The sequence below is a fragment of the Thamnophis sirtalis genome, unplaced genomic scaffold, assembly GCF_051295495.1.
Source record: "Thamnophis sirtalis isolate CommonGarterSnake01/CBP01778 unplaced genomic scaffold, rThaSir2_p1.2 scaffold_2, whole genome shotgun sequence".
Classification (NCBI taxonomy): Eukaryota; Metazoa; Chordata; class Lepidosauria; order Squamata; family Natricidae; genus Thamnophis; species Thamnophis sirtalis.
In genome coordinates, this window is record NW_028261382.1 from 1113921 (window position 1) to 1141454 (window position 27534).

Here is a 27534-nt window from a genome sequence, read left to right on the forward strand (position 1 = left end):
ACAAATGATTTTTGTGCATAGATTTAAAGACATACCAATTGTAGACATCTGCATGTAAATGCAAAATCTCTTGTTTACTGCTTTCTTAAACTTGATCAACCAACTCCTTATTTTACTACTAATTTAAGGACTTGTAATGGCCTGTATACATTTTCTCTAGCTCGGTTTGTTACGTCATTCTTTGTCTCAGCTTCTGAGTCATATTTAACTGTTCCGTGTCGTTCTGCTCACCTCCTGTACGGTTATAAACTACTTTGCGTTCATTCTCTATAGATAAAGATATACTATTTAAAAAAAAAAAAAAGGAAACCCTATGCGGTGCAAATATTTATCTGTTTATCAAATACCACATTATGCTGTATAATATCTGTTTTACTATATACTCTATTTTAGAAATAGATGTTTAGAGCTAGCGTCTGTTCTTTTGTGTTCTTCGGATGTGTGGTGCTAGCGAAGTTAATTTGACGAAAAGCAATCCCTTTCCCCTCTTTTATTCCTAGGCAATACCACACTTGATCTTGTACGAATATTTCATGGAATATTTATGTGTGTGTGCGTGCGTGTGTGTGCGTGCAGGTACGTATAGACCTTATACATGCCTGCCCACGTGCCCAACGAAGTACCTGCATCAGAGTATTAGTCGGGCGTCATGGTTTTTTCTTCAAATATATAATTCTATAAAGTTGTCTCTAGTATATTTAATCAGGAGGAAATTAACTCCTCGCTATGACATTTGATATCCAATATGGTATCTTTCCTCTCTTTTTATCCTCCTGATTAAGTTCTTCCAAGGCCAGGAATTCGCCATCATTCGGGCTGATTTTTTTGGTTCTTGTTTTTGCTCCAAACGATCTGGGTTTAATTTGAACTTGTCCTGCTAGTTCCCAGGGCAGGATTAAAACATCAGATTTTTTTTTTTAACTGGACATCTGTAAGAGCTCCAATGCTATAATTAGGCAGTCCTGGAATCCGCAGGTGATCTATAAGGCAACTTTAAGCATCTTTGTCAGCTTCTGCTGTGATGCTAACAATCTTATTTTGAAAATACTGTCTGGAAAAAAAACAAGTGAACTTGTGATTCCAGGATCTGGTGGGCAAAAAGTAGGAATTGCAATTACATCATTAAAATCTAAATCCGGGGTGTGTCCAACCTTAATGACTTGTGGACGAGTGCAGATCCACCACCTCCTTTCTTCAAGGAGTTCCACTCAGCTTGCCATGAGTTGTGAGTAGATCTGCATAGGAGGGCACTATAAGTCTGCCTGCCTGATAAATCAATACTTGCCAAGGGAAAAAAAAAGAACAAATATTATAAAGATGCTGATATAAATTCTGCTGTTCCTGTCCTGGGCAATCACTCACCCATCATCCAACAGTTTGCATTTACTGTAAATCTAGATACGTGTAGAGGCAAACTAAAGAGTGCAAATCTAATTCTCCACGGCATCGTAAACTTAAGTTTGGACAAAAGTTGGCACTGAAATTGAACCGCCATGTGAAATTGACACTTTAAAAAAAAAAATTAGAACCAGTATTATTTTAGCAATAATGGATATCAAATATCTAAAACGAGGAGTACACTTTGAAATATTTATTATGACTCTTTTATGGACTATTAACTGGTTATAAAATCTTTAGCAAACATTTTTGAGGAATTTAAGAAGCTGTTTGTTTACCACTCTTTTTGATAATAGAGGATAGTGACTTATTAAAGCCTCAGCTCCATGTACTGCTTCTGTTTTTGATTTAATACACCAATCGGTTTTTTTTTGGGGGGGGGAATCAAAATTTATCTGCACCCTGGCTACATTTTAATCAGCTTACGTACATTTGTTTTGTACGTAATAATCATTCGGTTTCTTTAAACAAACAATCGTCTTTAAAGATGCAAGTCCATTATTACTGTTCATTCCCTTATTGATTAAAAAAATAATCACTTTTTAACCGGAGTTCTTCTTATTATTTGTGTAATCCATGTTTCACCACCTTTATACCAATCCCTAAGTGTTCGGGTTTCATTGTTTTATAAATTATGCAAGTCTGTGCAAGAAATGTTTCTCATGGTATCTGAGAAATAATAAATGCTGATTATAAATATGTATCGGTCTGAGAATTAAGCACATATACATCACCAACCTCATTGATAGAAATGCTCTAGTCTTCTGTAAATACCTACCAATTGACATGAATCTGTACGGGACATGCAAAAACGTGTAGTCTTTTGTGTACAGTATATATAAATCCATTTTCTAGTTATTAAAAAAAAGTATAAGCCATTGAGATGAATATTAAAAGTAATATTGTAATAAAATGATACTAATGGTCGTTGCCCTGTTATGACCTAATTTTTTTTCACTGCAATCAAGACTTCCTTTAGAATTCACTCCTATACCTGACAGCTTAGTCACAGCGATTTTATCCCGATCCTGAATAAAGTATTTTGACTCATTTTGTAAATACAATTGTAAAAACAAGAGATTTAATGTTGTCTTTTAAATACGCTGATTTTCATTCTAATATGAATGTTGTTATATTGTACTTAGAACCTGTACCTTTAATATTACATTACCTTTATTAGGTGCATTGAACACATCAATTTTAGATGTGCTTTATGTACTGGTCTCCTGTAATAAAACTTCAGCTTCTAATGGAAAACTTCATCATCTTACTTTCCCCCCTCCTGTGTGCCTTATCAGATTTTCCTAAAGGGGGGGACAGGATGGGAAGGTGTAGTGTTTCTCAACCTTGGCAACTTGAAGATGTCTGGACTTCAACTCCCAGAATTCCCCAGCCAGCATTTGCTGGCTGGGGAATTCTGGGAGTTGAAGTCCGGACATCTTCAAATTGCCAAGGTTGAGAAACACTGGTGTAGTGGTTCTGGGGTTGAATGGTGATTTACAAAATGGAAATGAGTTTGTGATCTAGAGTTTTTCCAACTGGGTTTCACCACCAGAACTTGATGGAGGGCTCACAAGAAATAAAAGGCAGAAGAAACAGAATAGGAAGGGACCTTGGAGGTCTTCTAGTCCAACCCCAAACTTGGCCATGTTAAGACTTGTGGAATTCAGAATTCTCCAGCCAGCATAGCTCCAGATTACTCCTTGCTGGATGCTCTTTATTGCTATTGCAATCTCGATCAAAAAGAATAACAGAATAACAGAGTAGGAAGGGACCTTGGAGGTCTTCTAGTCCAACCCCAAACTTGGCCATGTTAAGACTTGTGGACTTCAGAATTCTCCAGCCAGCATAGCTCCAGATTACTTCTTGCTGGATGCTCTTTGTTGCTATTGCAATCTCGATCAAAAAGAATAACAGAATAATAAGAGTTGGAAGGGACCCGGGAGGTCATCTGGTCAAACCCGCTGCTCAAGCAGGAAACCCTATACTCTTGCTTTTTCCAAGCTGCTGATGCTAAATATTCAGATTGATTCCTAAATCTACAATTTACTGATCCGCATGCAAGAAAAATCAACGTTCTTTGCTTCCAATTCGAAACGTGGCGCGCTTGCTGAAAAGAGGGGAGGGGGGGGAGGGGTCGGAGATTCTGCCCTCACGCACGACGGCGTCAAGTCCCCCTCTGCGCGTCCTTCCTTGCCACCCTCTGATTGGACAGTTTGCTTCCCGGGCGTGGCCTCACGGTGAGGTCTACCCCGTGGATTGGTCCATCCCGGGAGCTTGGGGCGGGGCTTGCTGATGCCGCCGCCAGGTCGGGTACCCACGCAAGGCAAAGGGCGGCGGGCCGCGCTCAAGATGGCGGTGGCGGCGGCGACCGCTTGGATGTCGCTGAGCTGGTAAGGGGCTCTGTGGGGCTCCGGCGGGGGTCGCCTGGGGTCTTTGGGGGGAGTGGGAGGGAGCAGGACTGTGCCCTGCCGTGCCTTGTGGAGCCCAGGGCCCCGGAGCGTGCGAGACGACGGGGAGGAAAGCGAGCCTCTGGGCATGTACAGAGTTCCCTTCCCTCCCCAGCCCTAGAGAGACGCCAGAGGCTGGGAACGGATCGGGCCAGAAGGGAGGGGCGGCTTTTCAAAATAGACAAGAGGGGTACCAGCCCCATTAATTACATTTGGGGGGGGGACGTGGACCCCCCCCCGCCTTCCTTTGTGGTCAGACTACAGGTCCCATCCTCCCCGTCGCTGCTGGGCTGGAAGCAGCAAAGGCCCGCAGTCCCTTAACAATAGACTGCAAGGTGATTTGTAATTAATCTCATTATAAGGGAAGTGATTTAATTGTCCTGCCCTAAAGACTTGGCTCTTGTTTGGGGGGAAGTGGGAGGGTGCGGTGTGTGTGTGTGTGTGTGTGCGCACGTGTACATATGTGTGTGTGTGTTATATGCATAGGCAATTATAGATAGATGGATGGATGGATGGATAGAAAGATAGATAGATGATACATGATAGATAGATGGATAGAAAGAAAGATAGATAGATAGATGATACATGATAGATAGATGGATAGATAGATAGATGATGGATGGATGGATCGATGATAGATAGATAGATATAGATAGATACATAGATACATAGATAGATGATGGATGGATCGATGATAGATAGATAGATGATAGATAGATGGATAGAAAGATAGATATATAGATTAGATAGATGATAGATAGATAGATAGATAGATAGATAGATAGATAGATAGATAGATAGATAGATAGATAGATAGATGATGGATGGATCAATGGATGGATGGATGATAGATAGATGGATAGATAGATAGATGGATAGAAAGATAGATATATAGATTAGATAGATAGATAGATAGATAGATAGATAGATAGATAGATGATAGATAGATAGATAGATAGATAGATAGATAGATAGATAGATAGATAGATAGATAGATAGATAGATAGATTAGATAGATGATAGATAGATACATAGATACATGATAGATAGATGGATAGAAAGATAGATAGATGGATAGATGATGGGTGGATCAATGGATGGATGGATGATATATAGATGGATAGAAAGATAGATAGATAGATGGATTAGATAGATGATAGATAGATACATAGATAGATGATGGATGGATCGATGATAGATAGATAGATGATAGATAGATGGATAGAAAGATAGATATATAGATTAGATAGATGATAGATAGATAGATAGATAGATAGATAGATAGATAGATAGATAGATAGATAGATAGATAGATGATGGATGGATCAATGGATGGATGGATGATAGATAGATGGATAGATAGATAGATGGATAGAAAGATATATAGATTAGCTAGATGATAGATAGATAGATAGATAGATAGATAGATAGATAGATAGATAGATTAGATAGATGATAGATAGATAGATACATAGATAGATAGATACATAGATACATGATAGATAGATGGATAGAAAGATAGATAGATAGATGATGGGTGGATCAATGGATGGATGGATGATATATAGATGGATAGAAAGATAGATAGAAAGATAGATGGATTAGATAGATGATAGATAGATAGATAGATGATGGATGGATCAATGGATGGATGGATGATAGATAGATGGATAGAAAGATAGATAGAAAGATAGATAGATTAGATAGATGATAGATAGATAGATGATAGATAGATAGATAGATACATACATACATACATACACATACATGTATGTATGTATGTACACACAAAAATATACACACATATGTTTGTGTGTGCTGTATGTGTGTAGCCTTTGATTTGATTTGATGTCTATAGCCGCCCATCTCAGCCAATGATTCTGGGCGGCTCACAATTGAAAACATATATTACAATTAAAACCTTGCAAACATTTAAAAACTTTAAAAAGCATTGAAACAGTAAAAACTAATATAGCTTCAATAATAGCCCCCCCCCCTTTTCTTGTTTTTTATACTTCCCTACTCCCAGGCATACATTGTACCTAAAAGATAATTGTATTTATTTATACCATCTCTATTTCGGAGTGGAGCGGCGGAAAAAAATTGGGATATTAATCGATCGATCTGTGATCGTTGGCTGACGACCCCCCCTGCGAGTCAAAATTCCGTCCTTTTCACTTTTTTATGAACCTTAAAAGTTTGTGTAGGTGTGACCGATTTCTTTCTCCTTCCACTTCAGGGACATCCCGCCTCAAAACGGTCACGATGTGTATTTCTCGCGAGACCTTTATGAGAAATACTCTCTGGCTCCGACTCTCTCCGAACTAACGTCCTTATCAAAGAGGTAACAATGCCTAAAACAGCTGCTCCAGGTGTTTGTCCATTTCCCCCCCTCCCGCCTCCCCTCCCGCAATCTTTTCTCCTTTGGATTAAGGAAGGTCCAACCTGGTGACACAGGAGGAAGAGCCAAAAGACTTTTGTTCTGCAGGGGCTTGGAAATTCAATTCCCCCCCCCCACCCCCCAAAAAAGCTGCTGACCTCTCCGGATAGGCCGCTCCCCCCACCCCTTCTCCACGGAAGGTGCTATTTTAAGCCGCTTGAGTCCCTTGTCAGCATTTCCTTGGGAGAAGGAAGGGCTTAATTAAATTTGCCAGTTCGTGCCACCAGGAGGGATGCCTTCCCTCATTCCGAGAGACAGCTGTGCGGTGTTATTAAGAGCGGTGGGGACGACGCTGCCGAGACCTTTCCTTGGGACACAGTTCACGCTCTTCCTTTTCGGCTAGGTCAGCAGCTGAAATTTCGCTTAGTTCGTCCCAAATATGCTCCTGACTCGGCCAGGATTCTCCGACAGAGTTAAGGGCAGAAAGAGCCTGCTGTGCAGTGAGGGCTGCGGCTTGTGGGACCATTCACGAGGCCTCACGGGTGTCTGTGTGTGTGTGTGTGCAGGATGCATAGAACCACAAAGCGAATTGTTTGCGATCACAGCGGCTTTGAAAGATGCACACACACGGAGCACCCCATCACGTGTTCTGAGCTAGGCTTCCTGAGAAAGCAATAGCAATAGTTAGACTTATATACCGCTTCCTAGGGCTTTCAGCCCTCTCTAAGCGGTTGACAGAGTCAGCATATTGCCCCCAACAACAATCCGGGTCCTCATTTCACCCACCTCGGAAGGATGGAAGGCTGAGTCAACCTTGAGCCGGTGAAATTTGAACCGCCGAACTGCAGATAGCAGTCAGCTGAAGTGGCCTGCAGTGCTGCATTTAACCACTGCGCCACCTTGGCTCAAGCATAATTGTAATTTAATACATTTATATGCTGCCCAATCCCGTAGGACTCCGGGCGGCTTACAAAGTACAAGAGTAAAAATAGCTCTATTGACCTTGGTCTCCTCTCTGCCTCCAACGCAGAGCCCTCGTCCGAGCCTTCCCCAGACTCCAGGACAGGCCCAGGTTCCTCCCCAACCTCCTCACTGTCCGGCTCTGCTGGCTGCCAGCAGCACGTGTCCAGATGTGCTGAAGAGAGCTTGAGCAATGATAGGAAATGGTTAGGGCTGGTGGAAGAAGATGCCTTTTTAAATGTTATTGTACCTGCTCCTAACTGGGCCTTGGGGGTCAGCCCTGTTTCCTGCCAGCTGTTTGTGCTGAGTTCCGTGTTCTTTCCCGAGGGCAGGAATAGAAATCCACCCAGGAGAGATTTCAAAAGCAAACGAAACGGAGCGAAAAGGATTATCCCAGCCGGTGCTTAACCTGCGTAAACTCAAACATCGCCCCGTGCACTTTTCCTTCTAAGTAAACTTTTAAACCCGGTCTTCAAGGTGGTGCAACTCGGAAATCACCCTCTGGAGATTCCTGACCAACCTGGGCCAGAATTAAAAAAGAAAAGCAAGGGTCGGAACTGTGTGCAGGAAGTCCTCAACTTATAAAACTTCATTTAGTGGCCCTTCAAAGTTACAGTCACTCTGAAAGGGGTTTATGACCGATTTGCACACTTACGACCATTGCAGAACGGTCGTGTGATCGAAATTTGGGCGATGGGCAACTGACTCACGTTTATGACGGTTGCGGTGTCCTGAGATTGCGTGATCCCCTTTTGTGACCTGGCCAGAAGGTCAACGAGGAAGCCAGGCTCACTTAACAACCGTGTTACTAACTTAACAACTGCAGTGATTCGCTTAACAACCACAGCAAAAAAAGGTGGCAAAATAGGACGCATTTCACTTTAACAAATATGTCTTGCAGAGCAGCATAATTTTTGGGTTGTACGTTGTGGATTATCTTTAGTAACGGTGTGGAACCGGCCCCTGGTTGAAGGGCAATGGAGGCTGACGGTGGCTCTGTCTGTTTCAGGCACTCGGAGAGCAAAGCTGCTCCATCCCACTCGGGCCCCCAAAAGAAGAAGCAGCAACAGCAGCAGCAGCCTGGCCAAGAGACTGGAGTGAAAGCAGAGCCTTCTGTGGCCCCTCCCCAAGAGCCCCGGGTCCCCTACCCTTTCGTCTCCAGCCTCTCTGAGAAGGAGCAAAGGAGATACTTGTTTCTTTTGTCTGAATATGTAAATGCCGACCCAAAGCTCTTACCCTGGTCTCAGCAAAGGGATTACACTCAGTATCTGGTAAGGACTGCCTCTTCCCTTTCCTCTTTCCCTTTCCTCTTTCCCCTCTTTCCTTTCCTTTCCCTTCTTCTATCATCCCGTCCCTTCTTCTATCTTCCCGTCCCTTCTTCTATCTTCCCTTCTCTTCTATCTTCCTTTCCCTTCTATCATCCCGTCCCTTCTATCTTCCCGTCCCCCCTTCTATCATCCCTTCCCTTCTATCTTCCTTTCCCTTCTTCTATCTTCCCATCCCTTCTTCTATCTTCCCTTCGTTCTTCTATCTTCCCTTCCCTTCTTCTATCTTCCTTTCCCTTCCCTTCTTCTATCTTCCCTTCCCTTCTTCTCTCTTCCTTTCCCTTCCCTTCTTCTCTCTTCCTTTCCCTTCCCTTCTTCCCTCTTCCCTTCTATCTTCCTTTCCCTTCCCTTCTTCTCTCTTCCCTTCTATCTTCCTTTCCCTTCCCTTCTTCTATCTTCTTTTCCCTTCCCTTCTTCTATCTTCCCTTCCCTTATTCTATCTTCCTTTTCTTTCTTCTATCTTCCCTTCCCTTATTCTATCTTCCTTTCCCTTCCCTTATTCTATCTTCCTTTCCCTTCTTCTATCTTCCCTTCCCTTCTTCTATCTTCCTTTCCCTTCCCTTCTTCTATCTTCCTTTCCCTTCCCCTCTTCTATCTTCCCTTCTCTTCTTCTATCTTCCTTTCCCTTCCCTTCTTTTATCTTCCTTTCTCTTCTTCTATCTTCCTTTCCCTTCTTCTATCTTCCTTTCCCTTCTTCTATCTTCCCTTCCCTCCTTCTATCTTCCTTTCCCTTCCCTTCTTCTATCTTCCTTTTCCTTCCCTTCTTCTATCTTCCTTTCCCTCCTTCTATCTTCCCTTCCCTTCTATCTTCCTTTCCCTTCCCTTCTTCTATATTCCTTTCCCTTCTTCTATCTTCCCTTCTCTTCCCTTTCCTTGTTTGCTATGGAGATAGCGTAACAGCAAACGTCTAAAAGAATTACGACTTAAAAGCGACCGCCATTGCATACCTTTCAGCAAATGAAAGAATTCGTGAGCAAAGAAGTTGCGGAATTCTTGAAATTCGCCCGCAATGCTGCCAGAAGCTGCGCCAAGGATTACAGTGACATCTCCGAAGACGCCTTGCTGTACACCAAGGTAATATGAAAAGATGGCCCCGTTGCCTTTTCCGGACATTGAGGAAGCCCTGTGCTCTAAAATAATAGTAGATGGTTGGGAGGTTTCTTCCCCACTCATACAGTGATTGATTTAAAATATATATATATATATATTCTGTGCAGAAGCTCCTTCATGATGTAAAAACATAAGCAAATACCGTCCTTTTTTCCCCCTTTCCTTGAGGATTTCCTGAGTGCTTGTATGGGCTGCGTGAAGAATTACCCTGAGTGGTATTCTCTCCACCAAGTTACCAGCCTGATGGGTGGACGATTCAGTAGAGAGCTGACCCTCAAGTTTGAAAAATGTCTCCTTGCCTTGGTAAGCTTCCCAGAAAACCCCCTTTTTCCAGACTTTCTGGTTTCTCTTGGAAGACATTTCGCTTCTCATCCAAGAAGCTTCTTCGGCTCCGACTGGTGACCCTGAGGCCACAGACAAAAGCTCCGGGTGGCCTCAAGGACTCTCTCTAAAACAGTGTTTCTCAACCTTGGCGACTTTTAAGTCCTGTGGACTTCAACTCCCAGAATCCCCCAGCCAGCACAGCTGTGCTGGCTGGGGGATTCTGGGAGTTGAAGTCCACAGGACTTAAAGTCGCCAAGGTTGAGAAACACTGGTCTAAAAGAATGCAAATGACCAGCTGTCTGCAAGGAATGGAACCCCTTCCCTTCCAAACATCCAGTCAGACCTTTTCTTAAGGAAGAAGGAGTTCCATCCCTGCTTGGAGATTTGGGGGGGGGGGGGTGGACTGTCCCTCTATTTGACCCTCCAAGAAGTAGGCCAATGTGGCTTTTTCCTTGGGCAGCCATTCAACCAAGTGTGTATATGTGTGTGTGTGTGTGTGTATGTATGTATGTATGTATGTATGTATATGTATGTATGTATGTATGTTATATTTGCGCTGATAAATAAATAAAGGGAGACTAGTATAGATCTATTTCAAGCTATTTAGCTCTCATCAGCTAGCCATACCCTTACTGGGATTTGAACCTGTGCTGTATTACATATTAGGCAGTTGTGTTAGCCACTAAGCCACAAGGTTCTCCTCCTTTATTTTATGTATGTATGTATGTATGTGTATGTATGTATGTATGTATATGTATGTATGTATGTTATATTTGTGCTGATAAATAAATAAAGGGAGACTAGTATAGATCTATTTCAAGCTATTTAGCTCTCATCAGCTAGCCATACCCTTACTGGGAATCGAACCTAGCTGATGAGAGCTAAATAGCTTGAAATAGATCTATACTAGTCTCCCTTTATTTATTTATCAGCACAAATACAACAAATGTAACAAAAAGGCAACAGTAAAAAATATTGGGTTTCTGTCTGGATGGTCTCTTGTGATGAGCCGAAGGACAGAGAATGGAAGTAGTGATCATCCTCCCATATTTGGGCATACCAGGGGTTGTGACTTTAAATATACACATACATACCCACTCTCATGGCCTTCAGGAAAGCTGTTAAAACCTGGCTGTTCCGGCAGGCCCTGGGGCTGTTGACCTTATTGTTAAGGTCCAGCCCCGGTTAGAAGGAATGCGTGTTGTGAATTTTTAAACTATTCTTTTTATTTTTATTTTATTTTTTCTTCCTTCTTTGTAAGCCGCCCGGAGTCCTTCGGGATTGGGCAGCCTATAAATTTAATAAATGCATAAATACATAAATAAATATTTTCTCTCTTCCAAGGGAACGGTGCACCTTGTTAAGCGATTCTTCCCCAGGCTGCCAACATCAATTAATTTACCTGCGGATAAAGCTAAGCATGAGCGACTCTGTGGGACTCCGGAGGACCGGGCTGCCCATCTGCACAATGTAAGCATTGCAATCAGGCAAGCCACGTGTTGCTCGTTTTCAATCGCGTTAACCGTCCCCTGCAGGTGATCCTGATGGCTGTTGCGTTTTCCCTCCACCTTCATAGCTCCCCTTGTCACTCGGAATTCTCATGGCGGTGAGTTTTGAAGCTGTTCTTTTAAAAGTAAAAGCGAGCAGAAAGAAATTCCCCCCCGGGTGTGAACACACTTTGGCACTGTGCGAAAGAGCCGTGCGCTGGTGCGAACTTGAGTTTTTTCTTCCTGATCAGAAGGGCTTAATTAGGTTTATTTATTTGTTTGTTTATTTATTTATTTATTTATTTATTTGTCTTGTATGCCGCCCACTCCCGCAGGACTCCGGGCGGCTCACAAAAGACAAGGGAAAGGGGGAAAACGAGACAAAGACAACATATTAAAAACAAAACCAACATTCACAATTTCCGTGGCGGTAGATGCTTCTCAGCTCCCCACAGCCTGCTGGAACAGCCAGGACTTGATGGCTTTGCGGAAGGCCGGGAGGGTAGTAAGGGTCCGGATCTCAACAGCGAGCTCGTTCCAGAGGGCCGGAGCGGCCACAGAGAAGGCTCTCCCCCGGGGAATCGCCAGCCGACATTGGCTGGTGGATGGAATCCGGAGGAGACCCAACCTGTGCGATCTAATTGGTCTGAAAGAGGTAATCGGCCTGCTTCAGCTTCTTCCCTTTTTATTGTAGACAGGATAGAAATTATAACTTTGGACCAAGCCAACATTTGCAGTTGGTTAGTTTTTAGAATGGATTATATGCAGTTAGCAGTTAGACTTATATACCGCTTCATAGGGCTTTCAGCCCTCTCTAAGCAGTTTACAGAGTCAGCATATCGCCCCCAACAACAATCCGGGTCCTCATTTCACCCACCTCGGAAGGATGGAAGGCTGAGTCAACCTTGAGCCGGTGAGATTTGAACCGCTGAACTGCAGATAACAGTCAGCTGAAGTGGCCTGCAGTACTGCACCCTAACCACTGTGCCACCTCGGCTCTTAGTTCCACCTAACTCAAAAATGTCCTCTCTTTGGCAATAATCAGAGTTAGCCATTGTTCTAGTTCAATAGAAAAATGTCTTCATCATTATATTACGTTCTGTACTCTCAAACAGCTGCTGCAGAGCCAGTTTAGGGACAATTCTGAGAGATATTTGGGCAGTGAGTAACAAAAGTAAGCGTTGTTCCATGGTAAAATGAGATCATTGGCAAGCTCTAAAATTTAAGATATCTTATCTTTAAGCACAAACACACCCACACATGCATAGGTAAGAGTGAGGTATTTGTAGAAGGCGGGCGGGATGCAGACTTCATGACTGAACAAAGCGATTGTTGATTCCTAAGGGCAAGATACATAGTCACCTTTGCCTAATCGTGTTGATTCTTAAGTGCACGGATATATAAATAGTCATGTTTGCCTAATATTATCGTGTGCTAAAATAAACTTCTGGGACATTAGTTAATTCTTCAACCTTAATAGTGTAATCGTGTCATTTTGTTCAACCTGATTTACAATTTATTATCATCTCCATATTTTTTTTAAAAGGACATTAGCACCGATCTAAATGCTGAGCAACTGGCTGCCAAATACTGTCCCCAGGTGATTCTGACGGGTGAATCTTTATATACTCTGTTGAACAATCACGGTCTGGATTATAAGCAGCAGTGGGAACTTCCTGTGTCGGTGAAAACAGTTTCTGTTACTGGTGAGCTTGTGGAGGTATTTTTTGGGGGGGCTTCGTTTGAGGGAAGGGTTGAGCCAAAGACAGCATCACCACCAGATGGATTCGTAACTGGCTGACCAACCACACTCAACATGTAGTCCTCAATGGAGCTGCATTTACATGGAGGGAAGCATGCAGTGGAGAACCCCAAGGCTCTGTTTTGTGCCCAGTACTCTTCAACATCTTCATCAATGATTTGGATGAGGGAATAAATGGGGAACTCATCAAATTTGCAGGTGACATCAAGCTGGCAGGAATAGCCAACGCTCCAGAAGACAGGCTCAAGATACAGAAGGATCTTGACAAACTTGAACATTGGCCACTATCTAACAAAATGAGATTCAGTGGTGAAAAGAGTAAGGTTCTACATTTAGGCAACAAACACGAAATGCACAGGTACAGTATAGGTGGTCCCTTGCTCAACAGTAGTAACTGTGAAAGGGGAGTCCTAGTGGACAGCCATTTAAATATGAGCCAGCAATGTGCAGCAGCTGCCAAAAAAGCCAACACAGTTGTAGGTTGCGTGAACAGAGGGATAGAATCAAGATCACGTGAAGTGTTAATACCACTTTATAAGGCCTTGGGAAGGCCACAATTGGAATATTTGCATCCAGTTTTGGTGGCCACGATGTAGAAAAGATGTGGAGACTCTAGAAAGAGTGCAGAGAAGAGCAACCAAGAGGATTAGGGGACTGGAGGCTAAAACATAGGAAGAACGGTTGCAGGAACTGGGTATGTCTAGTTTAATGAAAAGAAGGACTAGGGGAGACATGATAGCAGTGTTCCAATATCTCAGGGGTTGCCCCAAAGAAGAGGGAGTCAAGCTATTCTCCAAGGCACCCGAGGGCAGAACATGAAGCAATGGGTGGAAACTAATCAAGGAGAGAAGCAACTTAGAACTGAGGAGAAATTTCCTGACAGTTAGAACAATTAACCAGCGGAACAGAAGTTGCCTCCAGAAGTTGTGAATGCTCCAACACTGGAAGTCTTTAAGAAGATGCTGGATAGCCATTTGTCTGAAACGGTATAGGGTTTCCTGCCTAGGCAGGGGGTTGGACTAGAAGACCTCCAAGGTCCCTTCCAACTCTGCTATTATATTGTATTGGACTTTCTTGTTGTTGTTTTTTTTCTTTTGAAGATGTTTCACTTCTCAGCCAAGAATATTCTTCGCCTCTGACTGGATGGTGGGGAAGGGAAGGGTTGATACTCTTTGCAGACAGCTGGTCATTTGCATCCTTTTAGAGGGTCGTTGAGGCCCCTTGGAGGTTTATCTGTGTCTTCAGGGTCCCCTGAGTGGTGCAAATGGATCCTGTAGTCTGCAATTTTCTCTGGAAATTTGTTCATACTCCCACCCCACTTGAAGGGCATTTGCCCCAAATCTTATAGCTTAAAGTCTGTAGAGATTCTCAGTCGTCCAGAGGTGCTTTTTCAGAAGTCTTCAAAAGAACAAAGCCAGAAAGTCCACAGTTGCCTCTAAAAAGAAATGTAAATGTGGTTCTAAGGTTGACTTAGGCAAGTTAATTTCAAACTGAAATTAGAACTCTACGTGGAGCCAAGTAGACTCGGCATATTTCCATTTCCCTGTCAATTTTCCTGATTGAGCCTCCTGTTGAACTTCAGAATTACGCCTTAAGTCCAAACAGAATAATCTTGCTGAAAGTATTGCATTTGTCTGGAAACAAAAGCCAACAAATGTCATTCCTTTTTGTACAAAATGACTGTTGATCTTGAGGTAGCAAATAGGAAGCAGACTAGGAAGAATAAACAGGAGGCGCCTTCACAGTTTCTTTTCGGTGTTGAGCCTAAATTCTGTCTGGCGAGCACAGTTTGTTTATTCTGGATTATTATTCTGTTACACGACCTGTGTATTTATTTTACACTCCATCTGGCGATTAAAACAACCTCTCTTTCTTGTTTATTGCCTGTTTATCTCTTTCCAACTAATAATGGTTTGGGGGGAAAAAAATAGTTTTGGGGAGGCGAATCCAGTTCTTGTTATCTGGGAAATGTTACTTCTTGTACTTTCATATTTAGATGAAAGATAATTATCCTTTACTATTGGAGGGGGGAAAAAATGAAAACCCGCTTTTTTTTTTTCCTCCAAAGGCCTGAAACCAGTCAAAGTGGCCTACATCGACCCTCCTCTGCCGAAGAAGGAGATGACGGTGAGGGAGAAAAACCAGCTTTTTCACGAATTCCTGGCAGATTTCCACATGACAAAGCAGTCCAGTATTGTCGCCCGGGCTGTGATACTAGACAAGCCGCCAGAAGTGCTGGTGAGTTTCAGTCTCGTTTTGGTTGAAGTGCTAAAAGGAACTTTACCTAAATTTCATAGATGAAGATGATGATGATGATTATTATTACTTTTATATTATTTTATTTTATTTTTGTTACATAGACAACATTATTATTATTATTATTATTATTATTATTATTATCATCATCATTTTTAAAAGAGCCGAGGTGGCGCAGTGGTTAGGGTGCAGTACTGCAGGCCACTTCAGCTGACTGTTATCTGCAGTTCAGCGGTTCTAATCTCACCAGGCTCAAGGTTGACTCAGCCTTCCATCCTTCCGAGGTGGGTGAAATGAGGACCCGGATTGTTGTTGGGGGCGATATGCTGACTCTGTAAACCGCTTAGAGAGGGCTGAAAGCCCTATGAAGCGGTATATAAGTCTAACTGCTATTGCTATTTTATTGGCATCCTTCAGTCTCCAAAGACGATGGTTCTGTGCTCTGGAAGAAGGTCCTAACGCAGCATCTGGTGTGGCTAAAAAGGCCAATTCGGGAGCAGCCATCCCTTCCACACCGAGGGCAGGTCCATTCTGTCCCCTGTCCATCCCCCAGATTTCGCTGGTTCCGGGACGGCCTCTTTGTCTCGGCCGGCCGAACAAGCGTCTCTTCGAGTTGGAGAAGGCCATGCTGCGTCTTTAGCTCCCAAGCTGAAGGGCCAGAGGTCAAGGTTTCCCAGCTGTTGATCTCCACTCCCAAGGCCTTTAGATCCCTCTGGCAGATACCCTTGTATCACAGCTGCAGTATAGGATAAGGAGCTTATATTAAAAGAAGAAGAAGATTGGCTGTTGAAGCCTACTATTTTTTTTTAGTTGGAAAGAGATAATAGCAATAGCAATAGCAGTTAGACTTATATACCGCTTCATAGGGCTTTCAGCCCTCTCTAAGCAGTTTACAGAGTCAGCATATTGCCCCCAACAACAATCCGGGTCCTCATTTCACCCACCTCGGAAGGATGGAAGGCTGAGTCAACCCTGAGCCGGTGAGATTTGAACTGCTGAACTGCAGATAACAGTCAGCTGAAGTAGCCTTCAGTGCTGCACTCTACCCACTGCGCCACCTCGGCTCTTAAACAGGCAATAAACAAGAAAGAGAGGTTGTTTTAATCGCCACATGGAATCCTTTGGTGTAAAATAAATACACAGGTCGTGTAATAGAATAATAATCCAGAATAAACAAACAGCGCTCGCCCGACAGAGTTAATGCTCAACACCGAAAAGAAACTGGGAAGACGCCTCCTGTGTGTCTCCGGGCTGCATCCCCATTTCCCCCTCTTTCTCTTCCAGCCGGGAATGGAGCTTAAAACCTGCCAAGGCAGACCCTTGCAGGAATCCGTCTCTGCAGATCTGGACTTCGATACGGACGTCACCCAGCTGGAGAGCTTTGCCTCGGCCGCAAAGCCTCTGAGCGCTTCTCCAGCTGGGGTCTCTCCTGCAAAGCTGCCCGGGTGGCCTGAGGTCTTCTCGGAGTGCGTGAAAACGGAAAAGGGGCGAGAAGGGGGGAGCAGTCGAGCAAAAGACCAGGAAACAGGCTTCGGCAGCGGGAGGACGTCGCCCCCGGGAAAGGACCCCCCGGATTTGGATAGTGAGGGAAACTCACCGGGTGAAGCTTTGGAGCCGATGGAGACGGACTCAGAGGGCAGAAGCCTCGCTTTAGCCAAAGAAAGAAATCTGGACGGCAGCACCTTCATCGCTTCTGCCGTCCGATCCCCTGCCCTGTCCTGCAGCAGCGACACGGATGGGGAACATCTGGTCATTGACACAGAACGTGAGCCTGGCCACGGGTCTGAACCGGGCGCGCTCCCTTCCCACCCCAGCCCTGGGGCCTCTGCCCCTCCTTCCCCCAGCCCTTCACAGCCCCCCTCGGAAGAAGCGGCCGAGTCTTCGGAGACCCATCCAAAGGCTTCTCCCTGCAGGCTTCCCCCACGGTTATCCCAGGAAACCGATCCGCTGGGCCGGATTTTGAAAATGCAGACGAAGCTACTGAATCCCCCTTCCCCAAACTCTCAGGGGCCCCCGCCGGTAACCAGTGAAGCGGGTTTGAATCCTACCCACGGCCAGGCAGATGCTCCTTCTCGTCCTTCGGCCTCTCCAGCTGTGGAGCCAGGGCAAAATACTGCAGCAAACGCAGGCACCTCCTCCAAGTTCACCTGGGCAACCTGTTACCAGGGGCCTCAGAAAGGTAGGTCATGTGACGGATATAAGCGGTCGCCGTAAACCCGTGTTTCTCAAAAGGTCGCCAGCTTTTAAGGTGGGTGGACTTCGGCTCTCAAAATTCAACTTTAAGATGGGGAATTCCCATGAATTCCCCAGCTAAGCTGCCTGAGGAATTCTGGAAGTTGTCGCCCATCCATTGTCAGGCCTCAAATAGCATCCGAAAATAAATCAGAGTCCGAGGCAAAGGATTCCTCAAAGTTCCAATGTACTAAGAGAGCCACGTTGGCACATTTGGGAAAACCCAAATCTGAAAGCTTCCCGGTTTCCCCCACCCAGCTGAAAGTTCAAGATCTTGCATCCCCCACACCCACCTGTCCATCACAGCCTGACACCCGTCTTAAAACTTCCAGACTGCTGTAAACATTTCTGGTGCACCTGTACGCGCCGTCCATTCTTTGTTCGGCTGTTCAAATCTCACCGGCTCAGGGTTGACTCAGCCTTCCATCCTTCCGAGGTGGGTAAAATGAGGACCCGGGTCGTTGTTGGGGGCGATATGCTGACTCTGTAAACCGCTTAGAGAGGGCTGAAAGCCCTATGAAGCGGTCTATAAGTCTAACTGCTATTGCTATTGTTCAGGGCCCAGGTGAATTTCACATTGGGGAGAAATATTTCTTTAATGGGCGAAGCACAAGAGCCAAGGTGGCGCAGTGGTTAAATGCAGCACTGCAGGCTACTGCTAGATCAGCAGTTCAGCGGTTCAAATCTCACCGGCTCAGGGTTGACTCAGCCTTCCATCCTTCCGAGGTGGGTAAAATGAGGACCCAGATTGTTGGGGGCGATATGCTGACTCTCTGTAAACCGCTTAGAGAGGCCTGAAAGGCCTATGAAGCGGTATATAAGTCTACTGCTATTGCTATTGCTATCTTTGTCCACTAGAGCCAGAATGACCGCCCCACCCCTCCGTCTCTCTCCTGAAAGGGATGCTGTGGGACGCAGTCGAAGAGGCGGCTGACTACCAGCCTCCCCAACGCGGAAACCTGGTCTATAAATTGTACAGCTTGGATGACATGTTGCTGTTGGTACGGACCACCATCCAGAAAGTCGAGCTGAGACCCCATCAGAAAAAGGCGAAGTTCAGGAGGGTAGGTTCTCTTCTTGGGTGGGAGGGTGGCTTTCTTGGGGTGGGGGTGGGGGACTAAATAAGCTTTGGCTGATTTAGATTTTAGCCGGTTCCGATGCTGGATTCCTGCTGGGGTCTTTGGACTGAGGTCGTTTGCAAGAACCGTTTCTTCCAGGGCATTAAATGTAAGCAGGAGAGTCCATAAACCAGTGTTTCTCAACCTTGGCTACTTGAAGATGTCCGGACTTCAACTCCCAGAATTCCCCAGCCAGCATTCGCTGGCTGGGGAATTCTGGGAGTTGAAGTCCGGACATCTTCAAGTGGCCAAGGTTGAGAAACACTGTCCTAGACACTTCAAATGTTCCTCAATCCTTGCATAGGAAGGAATTTTATGCAGACTTTCATATTCTAGATCAGTGTTTCTCAATGCTGGCTGGGGAATTCTGGGAGTTGAAGTCCGGACATCTTCAAGTGGCCAAGGTTGAGAAACACTGGTGTAGTGGTTCTAGGTTTGAATGGCGATTTAAAAAATGGAAATGAGTTTGTGATCTAGAAACACTGCCATGAGCAGTAAGAGAGAGAATTCTCGGCAGATGATTTGCAATATGGATAATCCCTTTTAAGGGGAGTTTGTGGGGCTGTCATCTCTGATTCGCCATCTCCCACTCCCCCACAGGATTTCCAAAGGGGACAGAATTACAGGGCTGAATTCCTACAAGCCTTTCCTGCAAGAAATAGGAGTGAATGTTTTGGGTCCTTGGCCATTTTTTTAGCACTGTAGTCTTGGCGATGTGTTCCGGGGTGAGTATTAGGTGCTTCTATGCTAGAATTCTATCTTTGACTTCACACATGCTCCCCCGTGAACCCTGATGTAAGAGGTACATTCTATCAGGGCTCCAAATAGCATCCAGAAGTAAATCAGAGTCCAAGGCAAAATATTGCTCAAAAGTTCCAATTTATTAAGATCCAGATCCGGTCAGGTGCAGAGGCCCAGAGACAAAGGATGACCTTTGCTTTCTAGAAAGAATGTGGTTATGGCTACATGGCATCTCACTCCGTACAATCCCCCCACAGTCCCATTTTCCCCACAACAGAAAATGCACAGCAGAATGATAGAGAGTGTGGCAGGCCAAAGACCCACAAGAAAAGGGGGCTGACACACCCCTTGTTTCTTGTTCCAGTTCCAGCTTCACGAAGAAACGAAATACAGCAGGACGATCTGCTTTCTCTAGAATAGGAAAAAAACAGAAATTGGCTGAGCAAGAACTTTTCCGAGTGATCCCTAACAGTTAACACAGATTCTTGAGTTTCCTATTAATCAGTCAACGCCGTGGCGCAGTGGTTAGGGTGCAGCACTGCAGGCCACTTCAGCTGACTGCTAGCTGCAGTTCGGCGGTTCTAATCTCACCGGCTCAAGGTTGACTCAGCCTTCCATCCTTCTGAGGTGGGTGAAATGAGGACCCGGATTGTTGTTGGGGGCGATATGCTGACTCTGTAAACCGCTTAGAGAGCAGCTGAAAGCCCTGTGAAGCGGTATATAAGTCTAACTGCTATTTCAGCTGACTGCTATCTGCAGTTCAGCGGTTCTAATCTCACCGGCTCAAGATTGACTCAGCCTTCCATCCTTCCGAGGTGGGTGAAATGAGGACCCGGATTGTTGTTGGGGGCGATATGCTGACTCTGTAAACCGCTTAGAGAGGGCTGAAAGCCCTATGAAGCGGTATATAAGTCGAACTGCTATTGCTATTACTTGTAACTCTAAGCAGCTGGTCTCAGAGAAGGCGAGTCCCTCGGGTGAGGTTTACGCTTTGCTTTCCTGCTTTCTAGGCAGGCTGGAAATGCATTGAAGTAGGAAAGCATTTCTCTCTTCCCCAGCACTTCCCTGTTTACGTGCTGCCGAAGTTAGAATACCAGCCCTTCTACGGCGTAGAAACGTTGACCGAAGACGAAATCTGCCGGCTCTGGATGGAAAGTTTGCTACACTCCAATACTTCCTTCACTCTGGGTAAGTGGATTTTAAAGGTTGCCTTTTTTTTTTTAATGTTTACATCCTTGCAAAACAGAATACGGTGTCCTTCCTAGCAATGGATTTATGCAACTGACGGTAGGACAGGTTAATCCTCCACTTATGAGCACAATGGAGCCCAAATCTTTCTGTTTGCTAAGTGAGACATTAAGTGAAATTCCGAGCCAAGGTGGTGCAGTGGTTAGGGTGCAGCACTGCAGGCCACTTCAGCTGACTGTTATCTGCAATTCAGCGGTTCTAATCTCACCGGCTCAGGGTTGACTCAGCCTTCCATCCTTCCGAGGTGGGTGAAATGAGGACCCGGATTGTTGTTGGGGGCAATGTGCTGACTCTGTAAACCGCTTAGAGAGGGCTGAAAGCCCTATGAAGCGGTATATAAGTCTAACCGCTATTGCTATTGCTATTTCCGTTTGGGAAATCTCTCCCTCCTCCAGGTCACATCGATGCCCTGACTTCCCAACTCTTCCTGCTGGAGCGGCTGACGGGGAAGACCTTAAGAAGACGATTTGGCACATTTAAGTAAGTAAATGGGTGGCAGAACGACGTTACAAGTAAACAAACAAACTTCCCATAACAAAAGGTTGATTTACAGGGAGTCCCTCGCCATCAGTTCCTCTTTCTCCATTTAAATATTTTCTTCCAGCAAATGCAGTAAAAGTCATGGGCTTTTTAAAAAAAAATCAGTATTTACCCTTTAATTGTATGATATATTCCTCTCCTTGGTCTACAAATACTCAACTCTCTTGTTAGTTTTCGGTGGAATGGTCATTTAGATAGAAATTTTATTTGTGAGCTACTAATATTTAGATTTCAGGTACTCCTCAATATATCACCGTAACTGAGACTGGACACACGATCTGGTTATTAAGCAGGTCATCACGTGTCCACACGCAATTTTACAACTTTTTTTGCAATGGCCGTTAAGTGAACACACTGGTCATAAACCGAGTGGGAGGAGTGTCAGCTGTCAGTACTTCAAACCTGGGTTGTAAATACATTTTTTTTTTGGTTCCGTTGTAAACTGGAACTGGTTATAAGGCAAGGACTACCTGCTTTCCTGCTCTCCTGAGCCAATATTAATTAGGGGAGGGGCTTTTATTTTACAGTAGAGATACTCAGATTACATAGTCAGCCACAGAAGCCCCTCCCCAAAGCTTACATTCCTTATTTTAAACAATTTTTACTCAACATTTTCACTTGGCGGAATGACAGCTGACGAAGTCCAGGGGTTTCTCAAACTCTCCTTTGAGTCATGAGGTTTAGGAACTTGTTGCCCCTAAAAGTGACTGACAGTTGAGGGTGCCGCACTTCCTGTCAAATGCCAGGCGTCACGGCTTCATCCACACATCCTGCAGCTGCTCGGAATGGATTTAAAATAACTGAAACAGCTGATGGAGTCTGACCTCTCACCGGCTGGTCCTTGGCTGCTCCCCGAGGGAGAGCTTTTGCCTTCCGAATCCATACATTCCTCAGATTTCTGCACAGCCTGTTTTATCTCTTGGACAAACAGCCGTTTCCACGGTTTGCATAATACATTAATTTCCCCTAATAATTTTGTGAATGCTGTCCTTCCCTCCACAGTCCAACCAATTCGTTGCATATTCTCCAAAACATCTTGAAGAAAGTGGCTGGGTAAGTCCTTGGCTTTCTCCCTTCCTTCTCTTTCTGAATGTTGCCTGGTGTAGCAAGCGCTTAAAACTCAGGCCAGACCCAGAACTCCAGGAGCCTCTTAGCGAACACTTGGAATTTGGGAGGAGGAAGAGGAGGAGATCTGGATCTATTCTGGATCATCATCACACATATTCAAAACCGCATGACAAGGGGCAGAGGAGGCCCTTTGCCTCCCACAGAGCCAGAGGAAGCAGCCGGATTGATTGATTGATTCATTGATTGCTTTGGATTTCGATTTCGATTTTAATTTGCTTAGCCGCCCACCTCGGCAAACGACTCTGGGCGGCTTGCAATTCAAACCGTACATGACAGTTAAAATTTTAAAAAATGATAGAAATAGTAAAAAGCTTTAATTTTTACTAAGGAAAAGGAAAGGAGAGGAGGAAAGAAGAAAGTAGAGAAGGGAGGAAGGGAGAACAGGAAAGGAAAGTAGTGGGGGGGGCTGTAAAACAAAATAGGTGTATGGGATGGTAAGCGAAGCAATCCCGGTCATACATTTTAATTTTTTATATGGAAAAATAAATGTTTAAAAGTGTTCAAATGTGATAAGAATAATAACTATCAGAGCCGAGGTGGCGCAGTGGTTAAATGCAGCACTGCAGGCTACTTCAGCTGACTGCAGTTCGGCTGTTCAAATCTCACCGGCTCAAGGTGGACTCAGCCTTCCATCCTTCCGAGGTGGGTGAAATGAGGACCCGGATTGTGGGGGCGATATGCTGACTCTGTAAACCGCTTAGAGAGGGCTGAAAGCCCTATGAAGCGGTATATAAGTCGAAGTGCTATTGCTATTGCTATAATGTATGCTTGTTAATTTGTGTATAAGACTAAAAATAAACTAAAAAAAAATAGTAAAAAGCATTAAAATGATAAAAAAAAAGAACCATTAAAACATCAAATGCGAAGTGCAGACGAAAGCAGCCTATCTGGACCTTGAACAATGCAGCCAGGGGGAGGGGAGGGGAGGGGGGGCTTGGCGCATGTAGCAGCCCAGGAACAGAGCCGGGTTTTTAGAGCTTTGCGGAAGGAGAACGGGGGCCGCTGCAGAAAAGGCGCTGCAGGTTTGGTGCCGGCTTGTAACGGCTGGTTGCGTTGTCAGTTTGCAGGAGGGCTCCTTCCTCTTGACTCACCTGGCGGGAGACTCCTCGGTGTCCATCTACAAGAGCTCGGATGGAATTGCCACGCGGGCAATGTACAACCTGCACGCCGCTCACGCCGACCTGCCCACCGCCCCGGCTGCCCTCTCTGTGCCCTGGGTGCCCCTCGACCCCAACGTCCCCCTGCAGCATCACTTTGCCCAAGGCCGTGTCCCCTGCACCTTCCCACCCGTGGCGGACGGGGGCGCCAGGACCACCAAGGTGAGAAAGGGTTGTTTGGAAAAACTACTTAGGGTTTGTGTCAGCCCCCCCCCCTTCAAGAAAACAGCCCCCCCCCCTTTTTTTTTTTTAAATTACAAAACGTTTCCAGAGATGTTAGTTTTCAAAGTGGGCTTCCTCATGGCCTTTGAAAGTAATTCCAGAAGACATTTGAGTATATTTTTCAGGAGTTCTGCAAATAGACGTCTTAGAGAGCAGGGGTCTCCCATCTTGGAAGCTTGTGGACTTCAACTCCCAGAATTCCCATGGCTGGCTGAGGTATTCTGGGGGTCTTAGAGGCTGGAGACCCCTCTCCTAGAGGTTAGAATAGAATAGAATTAAAGTTGGAAGGGACTTGGGGGGATTTAACATATCCTTCCTTTGTCCTCAATTTTAGATGGATGGATGGATGGATGGATGGATGATAGATAGATAGATAGATAGATAGATAGATAGATAGATAGATAGATAGATAGATAGATAGATAGATAGATAGATAGATAGAGATAGAGATATCTTAATTCTGTAAGGCCCAATCCTCGGTCTGTAAAGAGTTCAGAGAATCAGAATTTGTATCAGAATAGAGCTGGAAGGGGCCTTGGAGGTCTTCTAGTCCAGCCCCCTGCTGAAGCAGGAGACCCAAACCATTTCAGACAAGTGGCTGTCCAGTCTTTTCTTTAAAAACTTCCAATGATGGAGTACCCACAACTTCTGGTGGCAAGCAGTTCCACTGATTCATTGTCCTCACTGTCGGAAAGTTTCTTCTCAATTCCAGCTTGCTTCTCTCCTTGATTAGAATAGAAATAGAAATACAATAGCAGAGTTGGAAGGGACCTGGGAGGTCTTCTAGTCCAACCCGCCTGGCTCAGGCAGGAAACCCTGGACCGTTTCAGACAAATGGTTGCCCAACCTCTTCTTCAAAACCTCCAGGGCTGGAGCGTTTACAACTTCTGGAGGCAAAGGGGTTCCACGGGTACAGAAGAGGGGGAAGCGGATCATGCCAGCCTCGTGATACCGAAACCCTCCCTTGCCCTTCACAACAACACATGTTTACAGCGACCCTCTTTTCGTGCACAAAGCAGGCCGCAAGCCTGAAAAAGGGACAAGTTAATTAAAGACAAAAATAAATGCATTCATTCCCTTTGCTCTGCAGAGGAAAATCCAAGAAGAAAGCCAAGAAAGCAATTAGCTAACTCGCGAGGGCTGCCTTTTTCTAAAGTACAGGGCTGTCCTTTATAATAAAAGGCTGTGTTGTCACTGCATACACATAATTCACTTAACTCCAGCGTTGACGGGTTTTCACTTGGGAGCAGCAGAGCCCAAAGGCAAGAGTTTTCCCTGGGTTTCAGGGCGACGGCTTCCATTTTAACCAGTTCTGGCAGAAACTGGGGGAGGGCCTTCTCAGTGGCAGCTCCAGCCCTTTGGAATGAACTCCCCGCGGAGATCCGGACCCTCACCTCTCTCCAGGCCTTCCGGAAAGCCGTCAAAACCTGGCTGTGCCGGCAGGCCTGGGGTTGATGAGTTCCCCTCCCCTCTCGACTGGTATGGCTGTGTGATTTTCGTGTATTTTAATTATGTGTACTGTTGTTTATGTCCCCTTTCTCCTTTGAGTTTGTTCGCCACCCTGAGTCCCTCCTGGAGAAGGGCGGCATACAAATAAACCAAAACTAAACTAAACTAAAACTTCGGCCTCCGGAACGTTGAGTCATTCTGAAGCCCGTTTCCTCTTTCTCTCCCTTTCTGGCTTCTAGATGAGCAGGAAAGCCAAAGCTTTCCCCAGCACGCCCAGCCACCGAGGCCCAATCCCCACTGAACCCCTGCAGGCCGAGCCCCCGAGGAAGAAGCGGGGGGCTGCGCAGAACAAGGGCTCCCGGACGGCCTGTCAAGGCCCAGACCGGAAATTCTGGAAAAAAGCCCGTCCCAACCAAGGGCCCCCCCTGGCTTAATGGCGAGCAGGAGCAGCCGTCTTCCTCCGCAAAAGGGCTTCTGTGAATGAAGAAGGTGGTGGACAATCCCATCAAGCCGGGCAGGGTCGCCCCAAAACCTTTCCCCGGATTCGGCACTCGAGAGGCGCATCGGAGTGTTTTCTCCTGCCTTGAGAACGCCCGGAGCGACACGGGAAGGAGGGCAGCCAACTCTGGACAATCCCAACCGCTTGTATTTCGCCGTTTGTTCCCCGTAACGTTACTGGGTGAAAAGCAAGCCCTGCGGGAGCTTTCTGTTGAAATGGGCAGTTGCATTGAAGGAGTTCTGCTCCTTTTTGAGCAGCTGGAGCGGAGAGCCAAAGGTGGCGCAGTGGTTAAATGCAGCACTGCAGGCTACTTCAGCTGACTGCAGTTCAGCAGTTCGGCTGTTCAAATCCCACCAGGCTCAAGGTTGACTCAGCCTTCCATCCTTCCGAGGTGGGTGAAATGAGGACCCGGATTGTTGTTGGGGGCAATATGCTGACTCTGTAAACCGCTTAGAGAGGGCTGAAAGCCCTATGAAGCGGGATATAAGTCTAACTGCTATTGCTATTGCTAGATCTTGGTTTGAATTTCCCTGCCCTTTTCTGCAGGAATGTTAGGAAAACAGTGGTGGTCGCAGCCACGGACTGCTTTTAAGTTTAGATTTTGTTTTTAGAGGTCCCTGGTGTCTTTTAAGGGTCTGCTAAGACTCATCATCCCTCGGTCCTCGGGCACCTCACGCCATCCTCCAAAGCGCAAATGCGTTTAGATGTTTTGAGAGTTTAAAACAACCTTAGAAACTTTCAGACCTTCGATTTATTTTTTATTTATTTCCTATTTCAGAGGGTCAAAGTGAGTGCCGGGCTGGGTTTGAGCTTTTAAAAATACAGTTAAAATCCCCCAGTTGTTGATTTCGAATTTCTTTCGTTGTTTTTTTTTTGGGATGTGTGTGAAACGCAAAATTTGAATTTTGCTTGGGATTTTTGCCCAGCTTGGCGCTCTTTTGCTGTTTTGTACGCCAAGCTAATTAACCTTGGAGCCCGTGGTTGCGTGGCCGCAGCGGTGCCGTGCTCCTGCCCCAGGCGAGACCAGGGTGAAGTGGGCAGGGCAGCCTTGATGCCATGGCACAGAAATGTTTTACTGCCAAGGCGGCGCCATGTTGTTGCAAAATTTACACCCGCTGTCTGAGGCATCATCCCTCCCGTCCCACATTCCAGGCGCTAACGCAGTGTTTCTCAACCTTGGCAACTTTAAGTCCTGTGGACCTCAACTCCCAGAATCCCCCAGCCAGCGCAGCTGCGCTGGCTGGGGGATTCTGGGAGTTGAAGTCCACAGGACTTAAAGTTGCCAAGGTTGAGAAACACTGCACTAAAGCTTTCAGAATTATTATTATTATTATTTTATTGTTGTTGTGGGTGTTTCTGCCCTGATGATTATTTATTTTAGGCAGGGTTTTCTCCAGGAAAGAACGTGGTTTCAGCTCGGTTTGGGCCTCGCCACCTCCACACGTAACGCTCGCCTGTTTCCCGAAGGGCCGTACGTTTTTATAATCTGGTTGCCACAACAAACTGGTTTCAGTGAGAAGGCAGAGCCTTCGGGTTGTTGCAGCCTTGCTGAACATCAGGTTTTCTTTCGAAATCCCGTCTGACCTCCCACCAGGAAAATATTTGCGAGATGAGTCATGCACAATAATCGGGTGGGGCTCTGAAGCTGCGGCTGTCTCTGGAAGAGGGATTTCAGAAACACTGCTTGGCAACAGAGGAGTCGAGATATTTTCCTCTGAACTCGGACTCCGCAATGACGGTCCAAAGTT

At 45.5% G+C, this 27534-nt stretch overlaps 1 protein-coding gene across 1 annotated transcript; it reads left to right on the top strand.

Moving 5' to 3' along the window:
* The first annotated feature begins 3744 nt into the window (after window positions 1–3744).
* On the top strand, window positions 3745–26049 carry ICE2 (interactor of little elongation complex ELL subunit 2). Its single transcript, XM_087703961.1, has 15 exons — window positions 3745–3791; window positions 6088–6192; window positions 8198–8459; window positions 9468–9587; window positions 9792–9926; window positions 11292–11417; window positions 12981–13140; window positions 15265–15434; window positions 16737–17631; window positions 18585–18748; window positions 20602–20731; window positions 21187–21271; window positions 22334–22384; window positions 23520–23778; window positions 25527–26049. The coding sequence occupies exons 1-15, from the start codon at window positions 3751–3753 to the stop codon at window positions 25719–25721; spliced, it is 2898 nt and encodes a 965-aa protein (XP_087560087.1). The 5' UTR covers window positions 3745–3750; the 3' UTR covers window positions 25722–26049.
* Window positions 26050–27534: the final 1485 nt, after the last annotated feature.